The 23,832-nt window shown below is 36.0% G+C and overlaps 4 protein-coding genes across 7 annotated transcripts in view; 1 reads left to right on the forward strand and 3 right to left on the reverse strand.

The window, feature by feature from the left end:
• LOC135689161 (uncharacterized) overlaps positions 1-3,849 on the reverse strand; it is a 41,981-nt gene extending 38,132 nt beyond the window's left edge. Inside the window, exon 1 of the mRNA XM_065206309.2 lies at positions 3,798-3,849. The gene's annotated coding sequence lies outside the window, so the exon portion shown is untranslated. The remainder of the gene's footprint in view (positions 1-3,797) is intronic.
• LOC135689162 (mitochondrial enolase superfamily member 1) lies at positions 2,451-19,483 on the reverse strand. 3 transcript variants are annotated; one of them, XM_065206312.2, is made up of 16 exons: positions 18,979-19,483; positions 18,111-18,213; positions 16,897-17,012; positions 16,328-16,414; positions 16,049-16,075; positions 15,088-15,128; positions 14,476-14,507; positions 13,917-13,955; positions 13,083-13,200; positions 11,339-11,426; positions 9,764-10,070; positions 8,756-8,855; positions 6,948-7,029; positions 5,590-5,683; positions 4,181-4,225; positions 2,451-3,849 (listed from the first exon to the last, which is right to left on the reverse strand). In XM_065206312.2, exons 1-15 carry the CDS (start codon positions 19,054-19,056, stop codon positions 4,203-4,205), a joined length of 1,335 nt encoding a protein of 444 aa, XP_065062384.2. In that variant the 5' UTR covers positions 19,057-19,483; the 3' UTR covers positions 2,451-3,849; positions 4,181-4,202. The 3 variants fall into 3 exon arrangements, with proteins under 3 accessions (XP_065062384.2, XP_065062386.2, XP_065062385.2); XM_065206314.2 differs by lacking the exon at positions 13,917-13,955; XM_065206313.2 differs by lacking the exon at positions 4,181-4,225.
• A 290-nt stretch (positions 19,484-19,773) lies between these two features.
• Positions 19,774-21,515, forward strand: LOC135689163 (uncharacterized). The gene is made up of 2 exons (XM_065206315.2): positions 19,774-20,837; positions 21,289-21,515. The coding sequence occupies exons 1-2, from the start codon at positions 19,774-19,776 to the stop codon at positions 21,413-21,415; spliced, it is 1,191 nt and encodes a 396-aa protein (XP_065062387.1). The 3' UTR covers positions 21,416-21,515.
• Positions 21,516-22,508: 993 nt separating this feature from the next.
• LOC135689157 (nephrocystin-3) overlaps positions 22,509-23,832 on the reverse strand; it is a 28,552-nt gene continuing 27,228 nt past the window's right edge. For both annotated transcript variants that reach the window (XM_065206300.2, XM_065206299.2), the window contains exon 33: positions 22,509-23,353. The gene's annotated coding sequence lies outside the window, so the exon portion shown is untranslated. The remainder of the gene's footprint in view (positions 23,354-23,832) is intronic.

Consider the following 23,832-nt stretch of genomic DNA (forward strand, 5'->3'; position numbering starts at 1 on the left):
GTCTATTGGGAAGATTGTTTATGCTTGATCAAGTTTATTAGACAAAGGCCAAGAAATTATTTTGCTCCGTGGTAATATTGTTTTTACGTTTTGAGGGGCTCTATAAATCGCTCTCAAGGCTTCTTTTGGGTGCGCTCTAGGCGCGCGCGCCTTTCCGGGCAAGGCCTGGATAAATGTAAGAATAGTGGCAATGAAGCGCCGCATTTGACTGAGTTTAAACATGCTGATTACTATTTACGCAAAGGACAGTTTTAAGAAATACCGGGCTGGAATCTTCACCCCAAAACAGCCACGAGCCGCATTTCAATCAAAACATCAATTCGACTTACGGCCTCATTTTGAAAAATTCTTCGAATTTTTTGTATGAAATTTTTGACATCAGATTCAGATTGAAAGCAAGGATTTTAGTTAACTTGAAAGATAAAAATTGTATGAGGGATTTGACCGTGATTGGCGACTAGGGGGTGAAGTTTCACCTGGAATGATTTTTTGCTGTCAAATCCCTCACAAGTTCTCGAACTTCATTTCTCCGCAAAGTCTTAAATACAAGCAGAAACAATATGAAAAATTGCATTCGGCCTAAAATTATGGTGATAAAACCAGATCTCGTATAAGTCGTAAAAGTAAGTTGGGAGAAACTTGCAAAACGAGGCTGTAAGTCGACTTGGTGTATTGCGTGCGCTTCCGAATTGTTGAGTTGGCTAAAAATAGTGCTAGCCTGAGCCCATCTTCCCATTCACAGGGTCATGCTCGTTGCAGTTGACTATCCTTCTCCTATGCACGAGACAACTAATTAAACGAGTGGGAAAGGATAGACATCTCGGAGTTCGAAGGGCAAAGGCTGCAATGACAACAATGGCGGTCTATACCATCGAGGTTTGCAAATTCTTCTTTAGCTCAAACAAGGTCAACAAAAGTCAAATGTTTGTTTTAAGAGTATTTGTCTCTATCCTATAGAAGTTCTTCCAAAGCAAAGGAAGAAGAGCTGATATCTACCATGAATTTTTCGCAGATTTGCCCTGCCTGAGCGATCTGAACTAACTATCGAACAATAGAATAGAATACTACCATGACGTCGCTAAATCTGAGATGGTCTTTGATGCAACCCGTTAGGCCTGGTTCAAACGTCGCGCTTCTCATGTGCCGAACCTAACTCGAGAATTAAGTACATGAGGGGTGCGACGTTTGAATCAATTTGGTACGGCAGATTTAGTTAGGAGCGGCAGACTAGTTTGGATCGGCAGAGCTTGCCGAGCTGCACGGCTCCAGCACGGCACGGTTTCAAGCGTCGAACTTGTCATGTACCGAACTCAATGCGTAATTATATTTAATTTATTTTCCTTAACAGAATTCATTTCTTTCTTGGAGGGCGCATGCGTTTCAAACAAATATTTGAGATTGTGCGCCTTAACCAAGATACTTCATGTAACAATCCTAAAACCCATTTGGCGCGTCATGATTAAGTTCGACGTTTGAAACGGGAGTCGCGCTAAACATGCTCAATTATCGCTCCATACAGAGTTAGATTCGGCACATGAGAAGTGCGACGTTTGAACCAGGCCTTAGAAACTGAAGAATATCTCGCGAGCGGCATGCTTTGCGATTATATTTTCAAAACCGACCTAATATTGTACTGCAAAATAACGCTTGTAAAATGACAGCTACTGCATAACATGCCGATTGGTCAAGAGCCTTTAAGAGAAACTATGGCCCGGCGAATTTCTATGGCCAACTCAATTTTCATTGGTTGGATTATACAGTAAACTATTGTTGCGAGTTATCAGCATATTCTTTATCGATATCTCTATACAATACTTAAATCGAGCAGCCTCGTTATAAGAACTAGTCAACATTTCTTCTTGTTGCTCATAACGAAGTCCTGACCCCAGCTTCGGTAACAGCACTGAACATTCATTCCACATACAAATTTTCACAAATAAAACTGTCCTGATGTTGATTATATGAGGAAAATAAATTCAGACTCTTATAAGGGACTTGATTTTAAAAAGTGGCTATAGGCGAAAAATTTCTAACTGAATGCTATATCGTAATCCATGGTCAAAATTTCATATGAAGAAATCTTGTGACATGTCCCGAACAAGTCCCGAACAGGTCCCGGACAAGTCCCGGACAAGGTCGTTATTTTTGGTGGTGTATCAACAGAGACAAAGAGCCTGTGCCAGAAAAAAGAACCTAACAATACAGCAACAGAGAGTTCCGATAAAAGGGAAACCCCAAGAAACGAGGGATGATGCAAGCAGATGGAAGAGAGCAAGAAAGGAAGATGACAAAACGAGGAGTCGCCAATGAATTAAGCAGACAAAGATTATAAACACTGCGCATAGCATATTGTTTATCTCCGTTTGATTGGCAGAACATAGTTTCTTTAGTGCATTTTGTAGATTGCTGACTAAATTTACCCAAGAGAAATTAAACAGAAACAAAAGGTATTCTAGACTGTCCAAAGGTAGTTTCAATGTTTCACTATATTTACTTATTTCACTATGCATCCAAGTTTCAACAATATTATTTACTTATTTTAGTTTCTGCTGGGTTGAATCACTACTAATAAGAAAATCAGCAAGAAAGCTAGATTGTAGAGTAAACATCTAAATTAAAAAAATAATATATATAAATTCAATACCGCATATTAATCAATTCTCCCTTAAATATTCACAATTTCATAAACTTCTCTCTTATATAAAATATACGCTAAGAAAAATCGATTGCATATATTACAGAAATCTTTTATAACAATTTCCTAAAAGTAAAATGTTGAATAGTAGAACAATTATTTGTAGATTCTCCAAAATATAAAATAAACGATGTCAACATATGTCAAAGACGGAGTTACAGCAAAGAGCAACTTTTTTTAAGCTTATTTCTATTTGCATTTGTTATTTACTTTCTCAATGCATTCAAAAGCTTTACAGTATTTTAGGATAATTTAAACGATAAAATATAATCGCAGTTGCAAAATTATTAAAAATTTCAAAAAGTAATCAAAGAAGAACCTTTTCAAATAGGATAAAGAAATAGGAAGATTTTGGCGATTAAGCTACCATCAGCACGTTGAAATATAATTTCCATAAGAATACAACAGAGATGGAAAAGGAATCGACAAGCAAAGGAGAGCTTTTGGGTGGGAGCGACTAAAGGTAGCTACAAAGCGCTGCAGCTAAACACAGCGGGAGGGATAAACTGAGAAGTTAAACTGTTAGTTAGCAACAGCGTCTTTCTGGGCCCCCATCTAACGTCCCTGTGGGTTTCTGTCTGTGCTTCTTTTTGCAGGTTCAACGTTGAAAAATAGTCATTCAGCTCTTAAGGCGTCATTCTGAAAGCCGGATGCTACTATTTGCACAATTTTGGTGAAAACGTTACAACGAAACAGTCGTCGCATGGGCGAACGTGACCAGTCGCTCAGAAGATCTTCAACTGAATTGCGCGGGTAGAGCTCGTGTATTTGCGATTCGTTTTTTTATCGACCTGTTTCACTGTAGCCGCTCGATAAGACCGAATCAAGTGAGAAGCCACCCTAAAGAATAATTCTATGCTGCAAAAATCACCAAAGCAGGACAAAATTCTGAGCTGAACAGAACAGTGACTTTTTGACTCACAATTTACAGATATGAAGAAGAATTGTACATACTAAAGTAAAAGAATAGAGAACTTTCCTGCATCAAAGCTACAAAATTACGATGTAATTACACCGAAATTGGAATATTTTCCTTCGAAATGTCAAAATACGTTTTAGCCTTAACGACATTCTTTCTATCATTAAATACTTTTCATCATACCTTGATATTCTTTGCTTTATGCATGCTCCTTGATTCATACGTCCATTTCATTCTGCGGAAAAAACGACATAACGGTCATTTCAAAGCTTCCAATATCCTTTAACTTTCGACTCTTTGCAGATAATCTTTTTGTAGAATTAATCAAAGTAGTGTTATTAAGACTAACTTAAATACGAAGTTCATAGAGAACTATTTCTTGAATGTAAGTATCCTAATCTTGCGAAAGCTGTTAATTGGTCGAAAAACGAACGTCATTTCATAATATTCCTATTGTAACGGAGGCAGAACTGTTGTGAACGCCTCTTCCAATGACCAAATGACCAAAATTGTGTTCTGCCTCCTCTAACTGAAAGGGAAAATTAGTTAAAATTTCATGATCATACCATCTGCCTTTGCCTTGGTCCATCACTCAGAAACTGTAGGGCTCTCTACAAATTTGAGTGGAATCGTACAGAACATTTTAGTTGTTGAACATATTGGTTTGAAATCTGCACAAAAATTAGACGCAAATAAACCCTGTTAGATGCTCTTATCCTAAAATAGCTTCACAAGCAAATTTGCAACTGTTTCCTTTCTCTGAATGCAACAGATTGTCCCACGCGGATTTGGGCTTTTTACAGCTGTTTGTAATAATTATGTCAAAACCTGTTCTATTTACAGCGCAGAAACGAGAAGCGGACAAAATTGAATTCCAAACTTGGATAAAAAATGGGACACCCTGGTCAGGCTTCTGCAGCAGCCCCGCAAATAACGCAATCAGCAAAACAGCAGATGCTCAATCACATCACAAAGCTATTCGTTTAATCCACCAATTATCACATTCTTAAGAGTATGATATAACTTTGAATTTAAAAGAAATTATACGTAGAAAGAACGAACGAATCTCGTTAAAGAAGTTTCGAGCATAGCCCATCGTCATGAGCTGAATAACATAATTCGATCTTCCAATCTACGTACAAATTCATTGTTGTATTCAAAGCTAAATGCAAAGTTAAATTCGAAGTTAAATTCAAAGTTAAATTGCTACCTGATTTGTATACGCCACGCAATATTCTTAGGTTTCGAATAAAATTTAAAAATATTCGATTTGCAATATATGACAGTTGTTGACACCAATAACAAACTAAGTTAATAACGAAATGGACTGAATGTAATAAGAATTTTTTATTATTATGTCTCAATTGAATGAAATATTTTCTAGACGGCAACTTTTAATAGATTCAAGAGAGCTATTGATTGAAGAAGTCAGACAGCAAGCTATTTATCTGTAGGTCAAAATTCACAAAAAGTGGACATTAGCAAAAGGTACGTGAGCGTATACAAACGTTTAGAACTCCAAATTTTTGACTTGCTGTTGACACAAATCCCTCAAAATTTGCCTAGTAAAATGCATGAGTCAAACATCTACCTCTCCTCTCCCTCCATTCAAAGGTAGGGCGTATGTACTTTAGTAGCAGAGATATCAACGAGGGACAAAGCACTCTATGTAAATTTTGTACAGCTTTGATGGAAATCCTTTTGTTTATTAGGAAATCTGTATAAACCTTTTTGTACTAGTGAAAATTACGTGTACTACTTGTGACAGTGAATCTCCACTCGGCACACCAGCTGTGAAATCCTCATACCATCTCTCCGGGATTGCATAAAAATTGTACTCTAAAGGTCTTTGGTTGATAACAGTAATTCACTTACTGAGCAAATTAACCTGTATAAACATGAAAGATTATTATTATTATTATTATTATTAAACTTACTATTTTACGAGAATTTACTAGAATAAGCATAAACTTACCATCTTTATTCAGTAACTTTGTCCACACTCGTCCAGTAGGGTAAGTATGGTCCCATATAGATTTTGGTTTCATCTGGCAGCCATAGCCTGGCAACTTAAAGTCGTAACACAATTTAGAGAACAAACACTTTAAAGAAAATAGGGTATGTATACATGTATGTAATGAAAAATACAAACAATACATCTTGGTTTGGTTCTGCAAATAAAAATCAGTGATATTGGCTAATATCTGAATTATTGCTCAATGTCGTATAGGCAGAGCTGTACAGGACCGCCAACAGATGGGCATAGCCAGGACAAGTGCCCAGGGGCCCGGGACAATTCTGGGACTTGTAATAAAGAAATCTTTCGTAATTCTAATATTCTGAAATCTATATTTGCTTTTCAAACAAGGGGTCTACACGCATTGATTGCCCCGAGCCCCTACTTCAATCAATTTTAATGATATGTTTGCAAGAGCTCAATTGGTGTTTCTTAGACCAATCAACACAGATTAGCTTCAATGATTTTGCTTTTAAGAGCCGAGCTGGCGTTTCTCACGAATCAATTTAAATGACTTTTTCACAGTTAACATAAAAAATCAATAGAGTTTCTCCTATCGCCCATGATTTCATTTATAAGAGCGTTTCTCTCTTTGGCTGATTATCGTCAGCCAATATTTGTTATATGCTCATAAAAATTTACCAATAAGTACTAAAAATGTTATGCTTCAATAATGATACTACAGCGGGGATGAAATTTCAGAACAACCCTGTGGCCATTCACAATTAATTCAAAGTCTATTAAAAAATAAATGCTAAATTCATTCGTACGAAACACCATCCCGGCTCTTGCAGGCAAAACCATTGAAACTGATTGGTGTTTATCGGTCATAGAAACGCCAATCAGGGTCCAGCAAACAAACTCAATAACTGCTGATTGGTCAAACAAACGCCAATCAGATATCTGCAAACAAAATCTTCGATGTTCATTGGCCAAAGCAACACTGAATCATTAATCTGTGCCACAGCTAGAGAAATCAACTTGATTTGTTGCACCATAAATGTAATCAAACGAAAGAGCCTTGGGCCTCAGAAATGGAATGGTCTCGCGAATGAAATAAAAGACCTTTAATGAATTTAACTGAAAATATACACATTTGCAAGTGATTGATAAGACAATGGGAAGGAGTGACCTGTAGCTGCAACGCATGCCAATTTGAAAAACACAACATCGATCAAAATTAATAAAAAACAGTGAATTAGTATTGTTAAAGTAGTGTCGCTTTTTAGGCATTACTAAATTAGTTATATTTTATAAATATTTTCGAAGTTGACTATCTTTTTTTATTGTGTATGATTGTAATCAACTTCACATACTTTCGGTAGGTGATAAGTTCCATTCTTCACGTTCACAGGGTCCTCAAAATGTTCGTGCAAGTGAGAAACATACTCAATCATCCTAACAAAATGAAAACAATAATAACATGAAACTTAGAATAAAACAGAGGGAAGTTTTCACATAAAAGAATTTATTAGCATGAAGTTTTATAAAACAGTTACCAGTTTACTCATGTAGCTATTTTACGATAATTTGTGGGTTATTTTGTGGCGCAGATTTTAAACATTTATGTTTAAAAATGATGAATAAGTAAAAGTTGATTTCTCGAAGGGGCTGTTGAACTTTAACTAATTCGTCTCAATAAAAGTGTTATATTATTTTCCCGGACCTTCCTCCCTAATTTTGTTTCTTTATGCGGAAATTGCAGCATTTTTCTGGCATGTTTTTCTGAGGGAGCTTTTTGCCATTCATTTTGTATTGGTATTTTATTCCCGAGTTAGAAAATCAAATCAAAAAATTATGTACGATTTCCCTCATATTTGTAGACAGCCCTACAGAATTTCAAGTTATGGACCAAGACAAAGGCAGATGGTATGATCATGGAATTTACACTTGAAAATGTTTTTAGTACGGGAAGCCAGAAAAAAATTCGGTTACTTTAAGAGGCGTTCAAAACAGTTCTGTCTGCGTTACAATAGGGATATTATAAAATGATTTCAGTTAATCAAAAGCTTTCGTAAGATTTGTATACTTGTGCACAAGAAACAGTCCTCTATGAACTTGATAACTACGAGCAAGCATAAACTGACAGGAGACGAGTATATTTGCTTCAAGGAAAGCTCAAGAAATAGGCATGGTTTTGGTGTTTGCTAGCTCAAGAAACACCCTTTTGGAAATAAAAGAGTTTCAAACAACATTGAGGCTTAAAACTGCCAAAATATAAAAGTAATGATAATAGACATGGAAAATAATCAAGAGAGTTTTTTCACAGTTTCCAAACTAAAATTGTGCTCAAAGTTACAGTTATACTATAGCAAAAGATAGTCTTTGCTTTTAACGGGATTAAGCCATAAGGAAATTAGGGTTGGGCTTTTCTCTTCTGTTTGCATTTACCATGAGAATTCACCCAATGGTGTTATTCAAGAAAAATTGAAGAAGACACTTGAACTAAAAAACCAAAATATTAAATTTATCGAAGTTCAACAAAAATTAAAATATTCCAATAAAAGTATTTACCATGTTATCTTTTCAATTAGAGAAATATAAAGATTTTACTTCCAAGAAAGGTGTTCAGCTGCAAAACATATCTCCTGACTTTGAACAACGCATTTACCCGAAGGGGTTTTTTCAAAAGTTGTGTATCTAATAAGTGAGTTGTGTAACATGCAATTTATTCAGAATTGCTATGTCTATCTCTTGAATACAATTTTTAATGCCAATTCAGTTTGTGGCGGATTACCAAAATGGGGGAATTGGAAAATTTGCATGAAAAACGGGGAATATTTCTGTCTTTGGAAGTGATCGAGATATTCACTTGAAATTTTAAATTTCTACTTATCAAATAGTTGCCTACATTAAATATGCGACATTAAATAAACAAAAAGTAAATATGCGACAAATTTGCTGATTGTGTCCCTCTTCAATATGAAATGATCTATAAATTTAGATAATTATTTTTGGTCTTTTAAACACAAAAACACCTTGACTGATTGTTGACGAAATGGAAATTTTCACCTTGGTAGGAAAATGTTTGAATCCGCAGACAGAAAGTTCCGGATGAAATGGGTTATTTTTGCGCGGGAACTTAGTATGGCTATATAATGTAAACAATATTTGGTTTTCTTACCGGTTTTCCAAGTCAGCAGAGACGCAGATGTAATCAAAGATGGACAAATGCTGCACCATTTCGCACAGGCCAACACCACCGGCGTGAGGACAAACTGGAACTGAAAACGCATGACATATGATGTTTGGTTGACATTTGCAGATGAGGAGTGGACACTTGGGGCTAGGTAGGATATCACTAATAACACAGTAAATATGACAGGGTTTTGGCTTTACACGAGTAGCATTTTGAAATTTGAAATGAAATTTCAAAAAACCTTTTTAGACTTCTTCGAAGAAGACGTAGAGAAATGTTCAAGCACCAGCTTGAAAATTGATAAGACGCTTTGAGCAACTTTCCCCCATCTCTTGCCCCTAACCCTTCTAAAATCTTTAATTCTGTTTCTCCAGCAGGAATCATTAGAATTTTTTGGAAAGTTCTCCAAAGGTTGAGCTTGAAAAACGAAGGCAATTTTCAAGGCAAATGCAGTTTTCAAAATCATTTAAGAATCTACAGGATTTATCATCGAATGATCGAACTATTTAAACTATAAATTGATTTGGAGAGATTTGGCTACTGCAGGTATAAGCGAGTTAAAAAAGAATGCCTAAAACGGCTACCTTATTAGATGAATCTAACTGGAAATTTATAATCAGTATACTGGATAAAATTTATACTGAAAAAGTCAAGTGTAAATCTAAATATTTCAGCACCCTATTAACGCTCACAATAAAGTTAGCATCGCACTTTATGTACAGCATTATGGACTGATGATATTGTTTGCATTCGACAGGACAAATGATAATCCAAAAACAGCTATCTGGGAAGCTTTCAGCCAAGTTATTCTGGACTCGAAAGCCAAATTGTCCTAGAATTTGTGATTGAACAGCGCAACGATATCAACTAACTATAATTAATTTACAGTTTGGTATCAGGCACCTTTTGCAAAGAATAACAGCCCAAGTTCAACAGCCCAAAGTCTTTGCTAATCTGCATAAGCCTGCGTAAAGAAAAAAAATTCAAACCAACCTCCAAATTTTGCAGCCATAAGAATAATTGCCAAGTTTTCATTGACCCCACCAACCCTGCAGCTGTCTATCTGGCAAAAACTGATAGCATTTGCTTGCATAAGCTGCTTAAAGATAACTCTGTTTTGACAATGCTCGCCTGTCGCAACCCCAACTCCAGCCTCTCTTAAATGCGTTGCTATAGCAGCATGGCCTAAAATATCATCCGGACTGGTCGGCTCTTCAATCCACAACGGTTTGAATTGGCGAAGCACAGACATTCGTTGCTTTGCTTCATCGACATCCCACCTCTGATTGGCGTCCATCATCTTTAATATTGAAAAGATGAAAATACTGAGTAATTATGGCTATACTGATGATGTAATACTGCGAAAATGGTGACTGCCGATTACAATTCGGAATTACAGTTGCAAAATTTACACTTACCTAGGCCTATAAGTGATAGCTTAGTCCACTAGGGCCAACCATCCCATTAAAAACACAACGACAGTGCAAAAATTACAATCAAATCATTCTATAAACCAAAGGTTTAGGACCGAAGAAAACAAACCTGAACTATACACGGAAAACGATGTAGAGATCTTAAACGTAAAAACAATTGATTGGTTGATGCCTCGCACAAGCGATATGTATGATGATAGAGTGACAAGAAATATTGCATGGCGGGTTAAAAGCAGTGGCTAACTCAATCAATTATACATTAAAGATACCATGGGTAAATATTGATACCTTTATTTAATTTAAGGTGTTAGTAAATGCGAGATACATCAATTTTTGAATATTCAAACTCAATTTAGGCAATAAGTCATGGATGATAAAGGGGTATGGTCACAAAATATCGCGGCATCTAACATGAAAACATTTTGCTATTTCGTAATCCTAACGCCGTTCTTTGCCAAAACTACTGTGGCATAAAGGTAGGTGTTATTCAATCGCATGTTTTTCTCGGTCATTCAATCACACAAATACAGACATATTTTTATTGAATCCATCTGTGACATACCCACAAAAGATCTATCTAATTTTAATGACAGCGCTTCAGGTTTAATAGAGTACCAAATAATTTAATTTTCAACATATAGAGCAAAATAAGGTATAAGATATGTTAAAAATTTGGTGAGATAACTCCAATTAAAGATTCCAATTTGCTAACGGATTTCTGATACCCTGGACTAGTTCATAAAGTTATGAGCCAAGGCAAAATAACAGCAATTTGAAGGCAAATAACAGCAAATTTTATAAAATTTCTCAATGTTCATTCAGGTTATCTGGCTAAAATTTAAAAATTATAGAAATAGATTTTTGTGACGTCAACAATGTGGAACTCTTTTGAATTAAAGAGGAGTTCGACGTATACTGTATGTATAGAGGGGGCCAACAACAAGATTAGTTAACGTAGCCAGTCCCTTGTCCTAGCTGCTTTCAGCTGCCACGTATTGCCAACCACTCAGTACCATCGCCCTGAATTGCTTCATTAAATTTATAAGGAATACAGAATAAAAATCAGCAGAGCACATATGATTGGAGGTGATGGGTTGCCTGTAGAATAGCACTGAGGACAGCACGAAACACTTACCAAATTATTGTCCCAGCCAATTTCTTGTCGGACAAGTTTACATCTCCTAACATCGTCATCTATATCAGCACCAACTTTCACCTTGAAGCTGAAAAACAAAGAAATTTTGAATCGATGCTTATTCCGTGAGGCCTGTTTTAGCAAGCAAGTTGCTAAAGTGGAAAGGTTGATCTGGCCAAGAAAACTGTTCTGGTTTAGGAAAGAAAGGCCTGGTCTGGAAAAGCAAATGTGAGAACGGCACATATATCTTGGCTGGGCCTGAGATTCTGGGCTCAATCTTAGTTAGGCACATTAATCTGCTTTAGAAGCATGGTCCAGAGTTTGCGCACGTGGGCTTGATCTGAAAATGTAAACCTTGGCTCGACATTGAGCGAAAATAGAAAAAACCGTTACTTAAAAAATTGAATTTTCGTTGCCTGACCCGTGAAAAACATCTGATTGGCTGGTATCATAGGAGATTTGAAAAAAATTAGAATACCCAAATACTCTTGCATAGGCAAACATTTATTAAAGAATCAAGAGGGGGCGGAAACGTATAGTTGCAACAATTTAAAATCATTTGGCAAGCAAGGCCATCTTTTCATTTGGAATCTGTTTGTATCAACGCAATGGATACCGAGTTGTTGAGGCAGAAAGAGTTCGTTTCCTCTCTCCAACAAGCAAGCGTTAAGCGGCCACCGATCGGTCAAACCAATGAGCCGATCATGGGTGCCATTCTTTCTCTCATGTTACTTGAGATCCACATCTGGATATAATTTTCTTGCTTACCTTTAGTCATCATCCAACGTTTACAATCTGGGAAGTATCGGGCTCCAGAGGGGGGGGGGGGAATACTCCCATTATGGCCTGACAGGGGAGGCCAGTCAGGGTCAAAGAGGGCCAACGCCAAAAACTTTAGAAAATTACCCTCAAATGGTAGTACTTTTGGACAAATCCCCTCGAACTGTAGCATAAAAACTGAAAATATTTCCTTGCTAGCATCCATTTCGTTGTGCTCTCCTTGTTCTTTTTTGACAAATTTCTTCATAATTGATAGTTGTTGTTTCGGGATAGGTAAATATTGTTCATTATCTATAACAAATCGCAAGCTAAACTGAGCAGTTTAGTTATAATCGAAAATGGGCCATTTGGTAAGACCCTCAAACGGACTGGACCCCCTGTCAGGCCTTTATGGGAGTACCCCCTCCTGGAATCGGACAAAAGGTATTTAAGAATGCTATGTTTTCCAGCCATTCCTTCAAATTGGTGGTGTCGAAAGTTTTTTTCATCACAGGTCATTATTGGGCCAGTTTTTTTGATTGTCCTTTCGTTTTTGACCAATCAGCTCTGCTATTGGATGGCTGCGTGAGACAGGTGGCTATGTCCAAAATATCTTTTATGTCATACGCTAGTTTAAGCAGCTAGATTTTACGCCAGTCTCGCTTACTTGTCTAGACCTATATCAAGAAAAGGTCTAAGAGCTCGTCAAATAGAGTTTAGTAATGAAAAAGCCTAAAGCCAGGAATCTTGAACTCGATAAAAAGTGTAAATAGCTAATAGATTTAGCAGAATGGCTCCGTTCATAGACAAATGCGCCTAATCCTGTCTTAAAATACAAAGAAACATCATTTCCTTTTAACGTCATCCTTATAACGTCTTCTTTTAACTTTAACATTGTTTAACAGTCTCCACGTTTCATTAAACACTGTCTTTTACAGAACGCTCTCTATGTAAGCAGAAATAGTAAAAAACAGTGGAATTCTACCTGGTCCATCCTTCTTTCAGCCTCGCCCGACACAGTTCCACGATCTTTTCATCGCTGTAGCCCATCCAGCCCACGCATGTTGTGTATGCTGGGTAGCCATTGGTTCTAAGGTACTTTTCTACAATTCACAAAAACTCACAGCTAGTAAGAACAGTTACAAAATAAAGTAATTAATTGGAATAAGAGCTATCTCACCCAGCTAGTTTTGTCAATTGTAATGAGAAAATATTCCTATTAATAAGAAGCTTTGCTTTCTTGCGTTGTTCCTTGCGTTGAATGTTTACGAAATTAGCCACTAGAGCGTATGGTTTCCTGATATCAACTCGAGGTAGCTGATTATTTGAGACAAACGTGGAGTGCATGCTAAAACATTTCCATTATTTAAAAAAGGTCGAGAAATTGGGTATATAAATTTCCTAGCGTAGAGTTTTCGATCTATGTTCTGACGTTTTAAACTCTGAAGAGTGTCAGACGAAAACCTTTTTTTTACTAAAAGTTTGCTTTTTTTTAAAGCCATATTTCAAGACTGAAAATTTTTTCTAATCCCTGTTTGCTTCACTACGTGCATATATTTTTCGTCCAATTTTTGAATTTTTCAGAGTCATGAATGTTTTCCAAACTTTACGATGTCTTCCTTTAGACATTGCGTAGCTAACTCGCTTCTGGTGTTCTTCTTAAGTCCTAAGGTCTCACAGAGTTGTCCTTCTCGTATAAATCATCAGTGTACAAGCAGAATGTTATCATAGTCTACCATAATTGAGGAAGCAATCATTCAGGACACTTGTGAAAAAAATTTAAGAATTATGAATAATTACGAATAAAGATATAACCAACCTCTTTCGGTCTTTCCGGGTTGTTTTGTTTTTAACATTTCTAGTAAAGAGTCGAATGAATATTGACATAAAATGTTAAAACTTAGGCAATAACAAACTAGTACATTCATTTAAGTTCTATAAATAGGCTTTAATAAAAAGTCGAAATATCATCATCATCATAATGATAAAAAAATCTCTTCACCCTCAGAACAAAGAAAAAAGCTTTGAATGTCGCCAAGGAAGAGTTTTTCCTATTAAGAAACTTTTTTTACTCTTGACCTTTTTTGCCACAGATGTAGCCTAAATATTAACTTAAAGTTTACTGACAAAATCTTTAATTTTCCGACAATTTCTAATCTCGCGAGTCTCTTGCCCCCATCGATCACTTCCCCAAAATGTCTTCCCTTACTTCAGCTGATAGCGAAAAATACCTTATAAAGATAAATGAGACTAACAAAGTAAAATTGCAATTTTCGAGTATACAGAAAGGTTACGTAGTGACGTAGAACTAGCCAGGCAAGTGATTGACTTAATATAAACCTAAGCAGTGGACAGATAGCTTCAAGAGATAATCTTACCAATAGCTTCTTGCTCTGTAATGACATCTGAGCTATAAACCAAAAAATATTACTGTAACAAGAAGACAGAAAAAACGAGCAAAAGATCTTTTAACCTACAAACCTTGCAAAAACTTCTTGAAAAATACAATAAGGTGACCCTTCAAAACACTCCGGAATTTACCCTTCACCTCTTATTAAATTTTTTAGCCTCAAGCACTCTTATTCTAGCTGTGCGCTTAAATTTTGTGCCAAAATTTTGTTGGAGAAGCTCGAAGAAAAAAAGCTAGTCAACTTAAATATTGTGAAAATGTTTCCTTGCTATGAAAAAATGAAAAAAGGCTGAAAAGTTTGAAAACTAGAAAAAACTGTTGTTAATTTCTACTCTTTTTGGCTTTTTTGGCTCCATTAAGACAAAATCCTACGTCTCAGAAAGTCTTTTTGGCTAAATTCTTAAAGGGCGGGTGCTTATTCGAGGGGGCCCTCTTTTAAGAACTTTCTGATAAGGTGGGCGCTTATTCGAGGGGACACTTATTCGATGGCTCTCACAGTACAACCTTGAACATGCTGCATCTATTTAAAAAAATAAGATTGAGGTTTGATAAAAAATACAGAAAACTTTAAAATACTCACATATAAGTAAAATCAATAGTTGAAACAAGCTGCTCTGGTTCCTAAATGGATAAAATATCACATGAGATGTCATTCTTCTAAAGACAGAGCCAGTTTCCATACCACCCTTTTAGGGAGAGGAAATTGTCCAAACCCTTGAAACAACAGATAAAACAGCCATCAACTAATTTTCTTAAAGGGCCTCTCAAGCCAAAAATGTCTTTGATGCCATTACTAGGTCCCAATGTTTGGCTCTTGTTTGCAATTGGCTGCTTGAGACTGGCTCTGTGGGTAGGGTCACATACCACAGATCCAAGGGTCTTGGGTTCAAAACTTTTACTTTAGCCTTGGGGGACTTCCCGTTCACTGCAATTCAAGCCGAATGAATCAAGAGGTTTGGTCACATCCATAGGAAGGAATAGCGGACTACTTTTCATAAGCATAGACCTAAGTGTCCTAACACTAACTTCAGATGCTAGGTAGAAGCAAATACAAAGGAAAAAAATCAGCAACAAAATGATTGCTCGAAAAAGAGTTTTAAAGCAAATTCAGCCACAAAAAGCATTTGATATATCATAAACTTGTTAAGTTGAAAAAAGTATGTCAGTTTGATTTGATAATTTTTTATCGAAATTGTGAAAACCCATAATCATACATCCCACCTTTATATTAAGTAAAACTCTCAAACCTTAATCTAGACCATGCCTTTTTTCTGGCTGGGAAAACACACTTTTGCTGAACATTAATTTTACCAACTGCCAAGGCCCAAAATAATAAACTTTTTGCTTACAGGAAGGCAGTTTCAAAATCATACAACCACATCACAAAAAATATTAAGTCATAGCCAAATATTAAGTCAACATTTTTTCAACTAATTTAGATAAAATTCAAAATTGTTCCTGCTGAGAAGTGGGGGGTAGTGGGGCATATCCCCCAGTCCCCCTGTGGTGCCACCATTGTAAGGACTTCAAATTAAACATACCATGTCAACCAGTAGCTTCCATAATGGCTGCAAGATGAAAATGATAAACAATAAATAAAAGAATCATCCTTATGATTATTTCGAACTTCATCTAAGTGAACCTCTCCTTAGGAAGATCAAAATCTATACAATGTTGCAAAATAATTGGTCTGGTTATGTAACAGAATGATAATTCATCTGATTTAATAGAACTAGCAAACTTGAAGACTGCAAAAAGCAACAGCATAAATTTACCAAGAATAAAAAATGATTAATTAATAATAGTTCAAAGGGACTTACCTTGTTCTCTATCTTGGCCCATAGATCCCATAGGGCATTGACAATAGCTGCTGTTGCAATGTGAATAACTCCTTTTTCTGGCCCAAGCTAAAGAAATAAAACAACGAAAATTCTGAAACATATCTTGGTTGGAAAAGGGGTTGGCAACTGTAGAGATCACCTGCGTTCTACTAGTTTTATATTCATCAGGTAGATCTTAAAAAATATAACCAAATACTACCAACTGCATTTTTAGCAATTTTTAGAACCAATATGTGGACCATGTTTTGATGAAAGTGGCAGGGGGAGGGGAGTTATTACCTCCTTTGGTTCTGTCACTGGTTGTAGGTACCAATTGAAAGGCAAGTCTGGATATCTTTGTCAGAGAGAGCCTCACTTTTAAGATTATAATTACACAACAAAGAGGGGGTGTGACAAAAATTCACTATTTCATATATGGCCCTTTTAAAGATAAAAATATAAGCTGTTAGAATTCATGTTTATCATGCAATAAATGCACTGTTTATCAGTGCTCACTGTTTTTACAAATATTCATTTAAAATTTAGTTCTGCAATCTAGGACTTCTTACCCAGCGAAGTTGATCTTCATTGGTCATATCCTTCCAAAATTGTCTGAAATTGTTTTTTATTTCCTCAAACTCAACACCAACAACCAAGGGTTTTAGAAGCTCTACTGCCTGAACAACTAGCGAAACAGAATTTGAAATTGGCTATGTTGTAAACTTAAAATGTTTAAATGGAAGTATACAAAACTCTGAATTTGGATCATTCATTACAAGAAAACACTCCTAATTTTCAATGAATATTGATGTATCTAAATCTTGTTGTACCTTGTCACACAAAAATTTTGAAAGAAGGACTATAAGATTTTTAAACTTAAATTCATAGCTATGAAGCAGCAGGGTTTCATATTCTTGGAGATATTGCTTGAAAATATGATAAACTTTGTATTTTTCATAAAAATTTGTTGCTTCTTAGTTACCTAGCAAGAGTTTGGGAAACAGAAAAGGAATTCTTATTAAGCAATTCCATGGCCTTTTCTCATTTCCTGATCCTGCAATTATTGAGTGCTGATGTGGGGTTTTTAGTCACAATAATTGGTAATGATGTCAAACATGTTTCTACTAAACTATTCTCTGACCTACACACAGTTACCACATTGTTGCCATTTGTGCTTCAGGTTGAATAAAGTTGCAATTGAACAAATTTGTAATGAACATATCTACTGAATATCAATAATTTCAAAGGAGTTTGAAAAAAATTAGTAGCAGTTTGTAAGGGTGATAGCTCCAATAGTAAGTAAAAGGGTATAATAAAAACAGAAAATGTAGAATGAACTGCTTGAACATTCTGTATATGATAGAAATGCTTGAAGTTTTGGAGCAAGACTTGTGGACAAATTTTGGAAAAAACCCAAGAGTTTGATATTGCTTGCACAGCCCAGTATAGTATCTTGAATTTGGTAACCATCACAAAAAAGCTAACTAACCTTGAGAAGTTAAACACAAATAGTTTGTAAGCTGTTGCTGCTAAAGTTAGTTAACTTGAGCAGAAAAGACAATTTCTGAAACCCAGCCTGGATTTCATGGCAGTTTTCAATGGGATCTTGGGAATGCATTGCTTCTAGGGAAGGCAAAATTTATCATTGTGCAAAGAGTGTAGTTGCCATGGAATCCATACTGGTCTGAAACTAAGAAAAAATGACTTCACATTTGGAAGACAATGTGATTAAATTTGCTAATTTCGGTTAAAAAATTTCTTCAAAATAATAACAAAGTTACACCTAGGCATGTTCCTTTTCCCAGAGTAAAACCAATTCCATGTCCTTTTTTACCTCGGTTTGTGTGTAAAGTAACATAGGCTGCAGAATAATCTGGGCTCTTGTGCTAAAAATGAAAAAATGTGTCTAAGTGAAATAATGCAAATTAGTTGTTATAAATGGTTTTCAGTGATGAAAAATACATAATCTGAATAAAGATTTTTATTCAGAATTTTTATTCATACAGCTTTTCTTTTACATAGGTTCCGACAAAGGTTGAAAAGTGGGGGGGGGGGGGGGCAAGGGAGAATTTAACACCCATAACAAAGGATTTTGAAAAAAACTCTATTGTTTTGCAAAAAAGTGAAGGCCCCCCCCCCCCTTCGTCAGAGACCCTATTTTATTTTACGTCAAAAGTACTGAACCAAACTTTTGGCCTAAATTTTAATACTTTTAACTCATCAAACCATGTTCCTCTAAAACACTAATGTTCAGCTCAGTTTAGCTCAGTTTATACTTTAAAATTCCATTACATACAATTAAAGAACTAACAATATACAGAAAAAGGTGATTAGACCACAATTACAGAATACAAATACCAACAGAGAAACAAATGCATACAAAAATCAAGTAATGGCGATACTATCAGTCCTTTGAAATTGTTGACGCGCTTTTTCATTTTACTGTTCTATTGCACTTATCCTAATACATATCACAGAATAGATCTGTGTACATATGCTGCATGATCTCTATATTGGACTGCTGGACTACCAGACTTCGATTTGCACATGTTCATGTATTGGGTTTTCAACTGAATGTTCAATGTTATATTGATGTCATAAGTTAAGTTATGAGAAAATATACTCGAACGCGTAGAAGAAAAAAGTAATACCATTGCATCAGAGCCATGAAGTTCCAGTGAAGTTGGAAACCTCACATCTACAACTTCTACGGCTGTTATAACCACCATTTTAGAGGTAGAGCTTCTTCACTCTTTGCTGGTGCAAGCGTACCTACACAAACAAATGGGCCTAAAATCTGAAACAAGTTCAAAGGTCCTCTCGGTTACACTGTACAATGACCTTTACTCCCTGCATATACTAAATACACTAAAAAATTTATTATTTTTTCCATAAAATCTGAAAAGAAGACAACAAGTAAAACTACTTGCACGCGGCCTAGTCCATTTTTCAAGGCAATCACCATCACCTTTGCGCCCTAGTGAATCTGATCACATGAAAGAGCATTCCCCCTATTGTTTTAAACGCCAGAAAAACACCATATGATCCCCGATTGGTTGGTACGGAGTAGATGTGCCGTAACTGAACATTTAAATTTTGTAAAATTCTTTTGCAATAAGTTCTTAAAACATGCTTTTTCGTACAGATGAGTTTGTTTTCTATGTAACTTGAGGCTAAATTTTGCCCCAAGAGGTAGCATAATCGGAGCTTTGCCAAATAAAGTGTGGTTAACGAGATGTGACGGGTCGCACGCCCCTCGACCCACGTGATTGCTTCGAGTTTTAAAGGACAGCTTCCTCTATTGTTCTGCCTCAGTCCCAAGAAGGCATTTGTCGGACGGATAGAGTTTACGGCAAGGACACCCATTCCAGAGGACAAATCGCTTGCGAAGGACAGTGAAAGGTCAAAATATTGTCAATTTTGGTAGGCCAAAAGTCAAACGAAGCATGGATAGCTACAAATTAATTCTTTTGAATCAGTACCTTGCAACAAAAAGGTTTCTGGGTGGAGATGGGCCTTCGAAAGAGGACGATGTGGTGTTCACAGAAACGCAAACTTTTCTGAAGAACGTATGCAAAGGACAGATTCCCAAAGCACTGACTCACCTTCAAAAATGGTACAATAACATTGCTTCATTTCCAGAAGAGACACGAAAATCTTGGTCAGGAGACGAATGCACTCTTGAGCAGTGCATCGTGCGTTGGCCTGAAGTTTTCGGGCGTCAAATGGTGGATGAAATTGACGCACTGCTCCTTGCTGCCTCAGTCACGGCGGTCGAATACAACCGAAAGCATCTAATGCTGAACAGAGGCACTCTGCATTTCAGTGCCAAGAACGAGAACGTCGTGTTCAAGCACTTTGTAAGTGATCTCTTCTCTGTTCTTGATCACCTCGTTGTCTTGCTGTACTGCCACTACCAAAGAAATGGCGAACCAGATTTCTCTCACGCGCTCTTGGATATGAAGTTCCCGTTCTTTGACAATGTCGAATATCCAGCTTCAAGCGATGTGCCAAAAGATGTCGGAAATGGATTGAAGAAGCATAGGGATCAGGTTGTTGCCAACTTGGTGTCAAAAATTTTTGGTGGCAGTGACGGAGCACATGAGTGGTTTGCCAACAAAGTGCTGTCTGTACAGCCTTACAACCTTGTTGCAAAAAGCGGTGAAAGGTCGCCCAAGAGAGTGGAAGATGGAAGTGACCAACAAGTCTTCAGCCAGCTCTATTTCTTGAATCATTACAGAAGCCATCATAGTTTGATAAGCATTTCTCCAGAGCCAAAATACATCAGTCTCTGCACCTGCAGCTACCCAGCAATGCACATTTCACCCCATGATTCCCATTTTGATGACTGCACCACTAAAACTGCCATGTCTCGTGGCATATTCGTCTACTGCCCAGATGACGTCAGAGCTGCCTCGGAGGAAAAGGCCTGGTCACTCAAGCCGTTGACCGTTATGTCCGAAAGATTCTTGCACTTTGTTAAATTGCTGAGAGATGACGTCCTTGGCAGGTAAAGGAACCTAACTTCATGCATTCTTCTAGAATCTAAATTTGTCTGTCTGATTTTTAATTTTCTCTTAATTAGTAAAATTGGTGAAGATTTAGAACCACTTTCGAGTAAAGTTTTCAAAATTGTCTCAAAGAAAGAGGTAAATAGTGTTTCTGCATCTATAGGCTAACAAGGGGAAGAAATGATTTAGATACAGCCTTGTAAGGAACCAGCAAGTTTCAGCTAGCCCCAATATTTATATATATTGCTGCTTTTGGTCATGTCCTCTTTCAAATGAAGTCATTTTGCTACTCTGGACTGGAAGTATCCTAGCAACAGTTTACCTCATTAAGATGCTTGCATCAGCAAAATCCAGTGTACCATCCTTACTGTGTTTCATGATAACAAAAAAATGAAGTTTTTAGAAGAAAATGATAAATTTTTTAGAGTTTTACACATTTAAATGTTTCAGGTACTTCAATATTCCAAGTTTCGACACTGTATACAAAGTCAGAGGAGGATACGATGATGGATATCGCATCAACAACCACTTCATTGCCTGGGATGATCACAGACTTCAGCGTCCAGTTCCCATTTAAAGAGACTAAATTGGACAAACACATTTATGATGCTTTGCTGTGTTTAGATTTATCGTAAAACAATTTTTGGTTTTAACACGAATTATATGTGTACTTGACACCACAGGCCATTTCTGCTAGAAGGCAATAATATCCTGTCACACCATTGTGCACTTGTAACTTCTTAGCAATTAAATTTTGGTCGTGCTATAGGTGGCTGGAAATGAAGAAAAAGTGCTAGGCAAATTATACTTTATAGCAAATAGGATTTTTTTTACACAGTGTTAAACAGTTGTAGTTTGAAAGATTTTTACACCTGTTTTCCAGGATAATAGTTATAATGCACAAATAATTTGTCCCTTAGCGTTTTGAAATTCAGCATTATCATTTGGAGCTGATTAGGTTTCACGAACATTTGTCACCATACCATTTTACATTCTTTGGTATTTTCTATTTGAATACATGTTGAAAGTTCTTGGGTAGTTTAAAAAAATCTTCATATAGAGCCACCAACAATAAATAACAAAGATTACGAGGGCATTACTTCTGGAATTATACTTTCTGTTACATGATCTGTTATTATTTTATTTTCCTCCATAAAATCAATAGAAAAAATGTGTGATTATTGTCTTGTTGTCTGCTATCAATAGTTAAGTAGTAGTTGTCGTTAATGTCCCTGGTGTTTGCACCACTTTCAGATTTCCTGCTGAGTGGGTATGTGATAGGAATCCAGTGCAAAGGCCAAATATGCTTACAGAAATAAGCACTTGAAACAAATTTCTTACATTCACAATGTTTTCCTTTCATGTTTTCAACTCAAGCTTTGTTTCAAGTTGGAATAAAGTGTTCTTTGGGGCATTTAAAAAGTTTTTTAACCCTAGAAGATAAAGCTTCCTTATCTTTACTGTGAAATTTGAACATTGAAATGTAAATCATTGGAAGATCTTTAAAACAATAAATAGACATCATTCCAGCAAATTATTTAACCTGTTCAGACGACCTTGAGAAGGGTGTGGTGCAAAATTGACAGAAAGGGTATTGCAAATGGAAATGGATTAAGTATCTTGGCTGATATCTTCAGAACAACCTTAGAATGAATGATAAGAGATGCTACTGAACATTGATAATATGATGGCAACAAATATTTAAAATTATTGCAATTTAATTACAATTTTAATAAATAAGATTAAATATTTACAAATGTTTAAAAATAAATACTTGAAATATATCAAAAGGTTACCACAATACTTTTTAATAGTTGAAACTGGGAAAGCAAATGGGGCACATGTGGGTAAATTGCAATTGCAAAATATTTCTGTTATGATAACCAAATGGAATAGCATTGTAAAGTGCCCTAAACTTGAAAGTTTCACAGTATCTCATTTTTAGAGGTATAGAGGCATTTTCATAATTCTCTTTTTGGTACAAGGTGGAAAGAAGTCAAAAATATTGTATAGCTTTAAGTCTTGAAGCTGCAATCTACTATGATTTGGAAGAAGGTCTCCAAAAGTTCATATGGGTTGAATACCCAGTATATTAAATTCAAAATCTTACAAATACCGCTACATAAATTCGTTTTTTAAATAAAAATGCTAGTGATATTTACAATGAAAAAAACTATAAAAACAATTGCACAACAATATAAACTGATAAAGATTTTAAAAGTTAAAATACCTTCGCCACTCCCCAAACAGTGACTCCCTCCCTCCCTCCCTATACGATGAGAGAATAAAAGAACAGAGAAATCTTTATTCAATGGTCACAAGCCTTGCTGAAAAAAGTCTAAAACACTTCCCAGTTTTTATCAAATTAATGATGTCTATATCTGCAGCACAAAGTCAATGACATGAACATATTCCAATAAGTACCATAGTCTACTAACTTTGTTCCAAATGTGAGCACCAATTCGCAAATTCAATTATGTATCGGCAGATCTGAAATTTTGTTTCCGCAGATATCCTAGAAGATAAAAAAGAGAATATCATTTTAGCACAAATAATACTAGTTTTCATGACAATCAGTCCAAAAAGTCTAGAAAATGGTTAAAAGGTCTGTCCAATATGCTTATTATGTGATAAAGACATTACAAATTTAGCTGAATGCCTCTACCAGAATTGAAAAGATTAGATGAATTTTGACATGAAAAGACTCTTTACCGGAAGTCCTCAAATTAGCCACCACCTTTTTCCTTCGCAAAACAAGCCCTACTTTTTCCATGAATAGCTTACCAAAATCATCTCAATTCATAAAACTCACTGTGAAAACAAACTCTCTCTAAAAACATATTTCAGGGCCAAAAAACCACAAATACCATGAATATCCACAATACTGTATTTCTTTGAAAAGTACCTGGTGTTTGAAATTTCTATGCTGTTATCTGGACATTTGAATTTTCTACGCTGTTTATGCTTTCTCGTCAAATATCTTAAATAAAATGA

This window comes from Rhopilema esculentum, chromosome 9, assembly GCF_057945365.1.
Source record: "Rhopilema esculentum isolate cy_ngs chromosome 9, ASM5794536v1, whole genome shotgun sequence".
NCBI lineage: Eukaryota > Metazoa > Cnidaria > Scyphozoa > Rhizostomeae > Rhizostomatidae > Rhopilema > Rhopilema esculentum.

Excerpts from the sequence above, each read along its gene's own strand:
- LOC135689162 (XM_065206312.2), bottom strand. The coding sequence starts at position 19,056 with ATGGTGGTTATAACAGCCGTAGAAGTTGTAGATGTGAGGTTTCCAACT. Across the intron at positions 15,129-16,048 it reads GGAAGCTACTGGTTGACATG|GAACCAGAGCAGCTTGTTTC; the intron begins GTATGTTTAATT and ends TTATCCATTTAG. Across the intron at positions 11,427-13,082 it reads CTGAAAGAAGGATGGACCAG|CTTCAAGGTGAAAGTTGGTG; the intron begins GTAGAATTCCAC and ends TTTGTTTTTCAG.
- LOC135689163 (XM_065206315.2), top strand. The coding sequence starts at position 19,774 with ATGGATAGCTACAAATTAATTCTTTTGAATCAGTACCTTGCAACAAAA. Across the intron at positions 20,838-21,288 it reads AGAGATGACGTCCTTGGCAG|GTACTTCAATATTCCAAGTT; the intron begins GTAAAGGAACCT and ends TAAATGTTTCAG.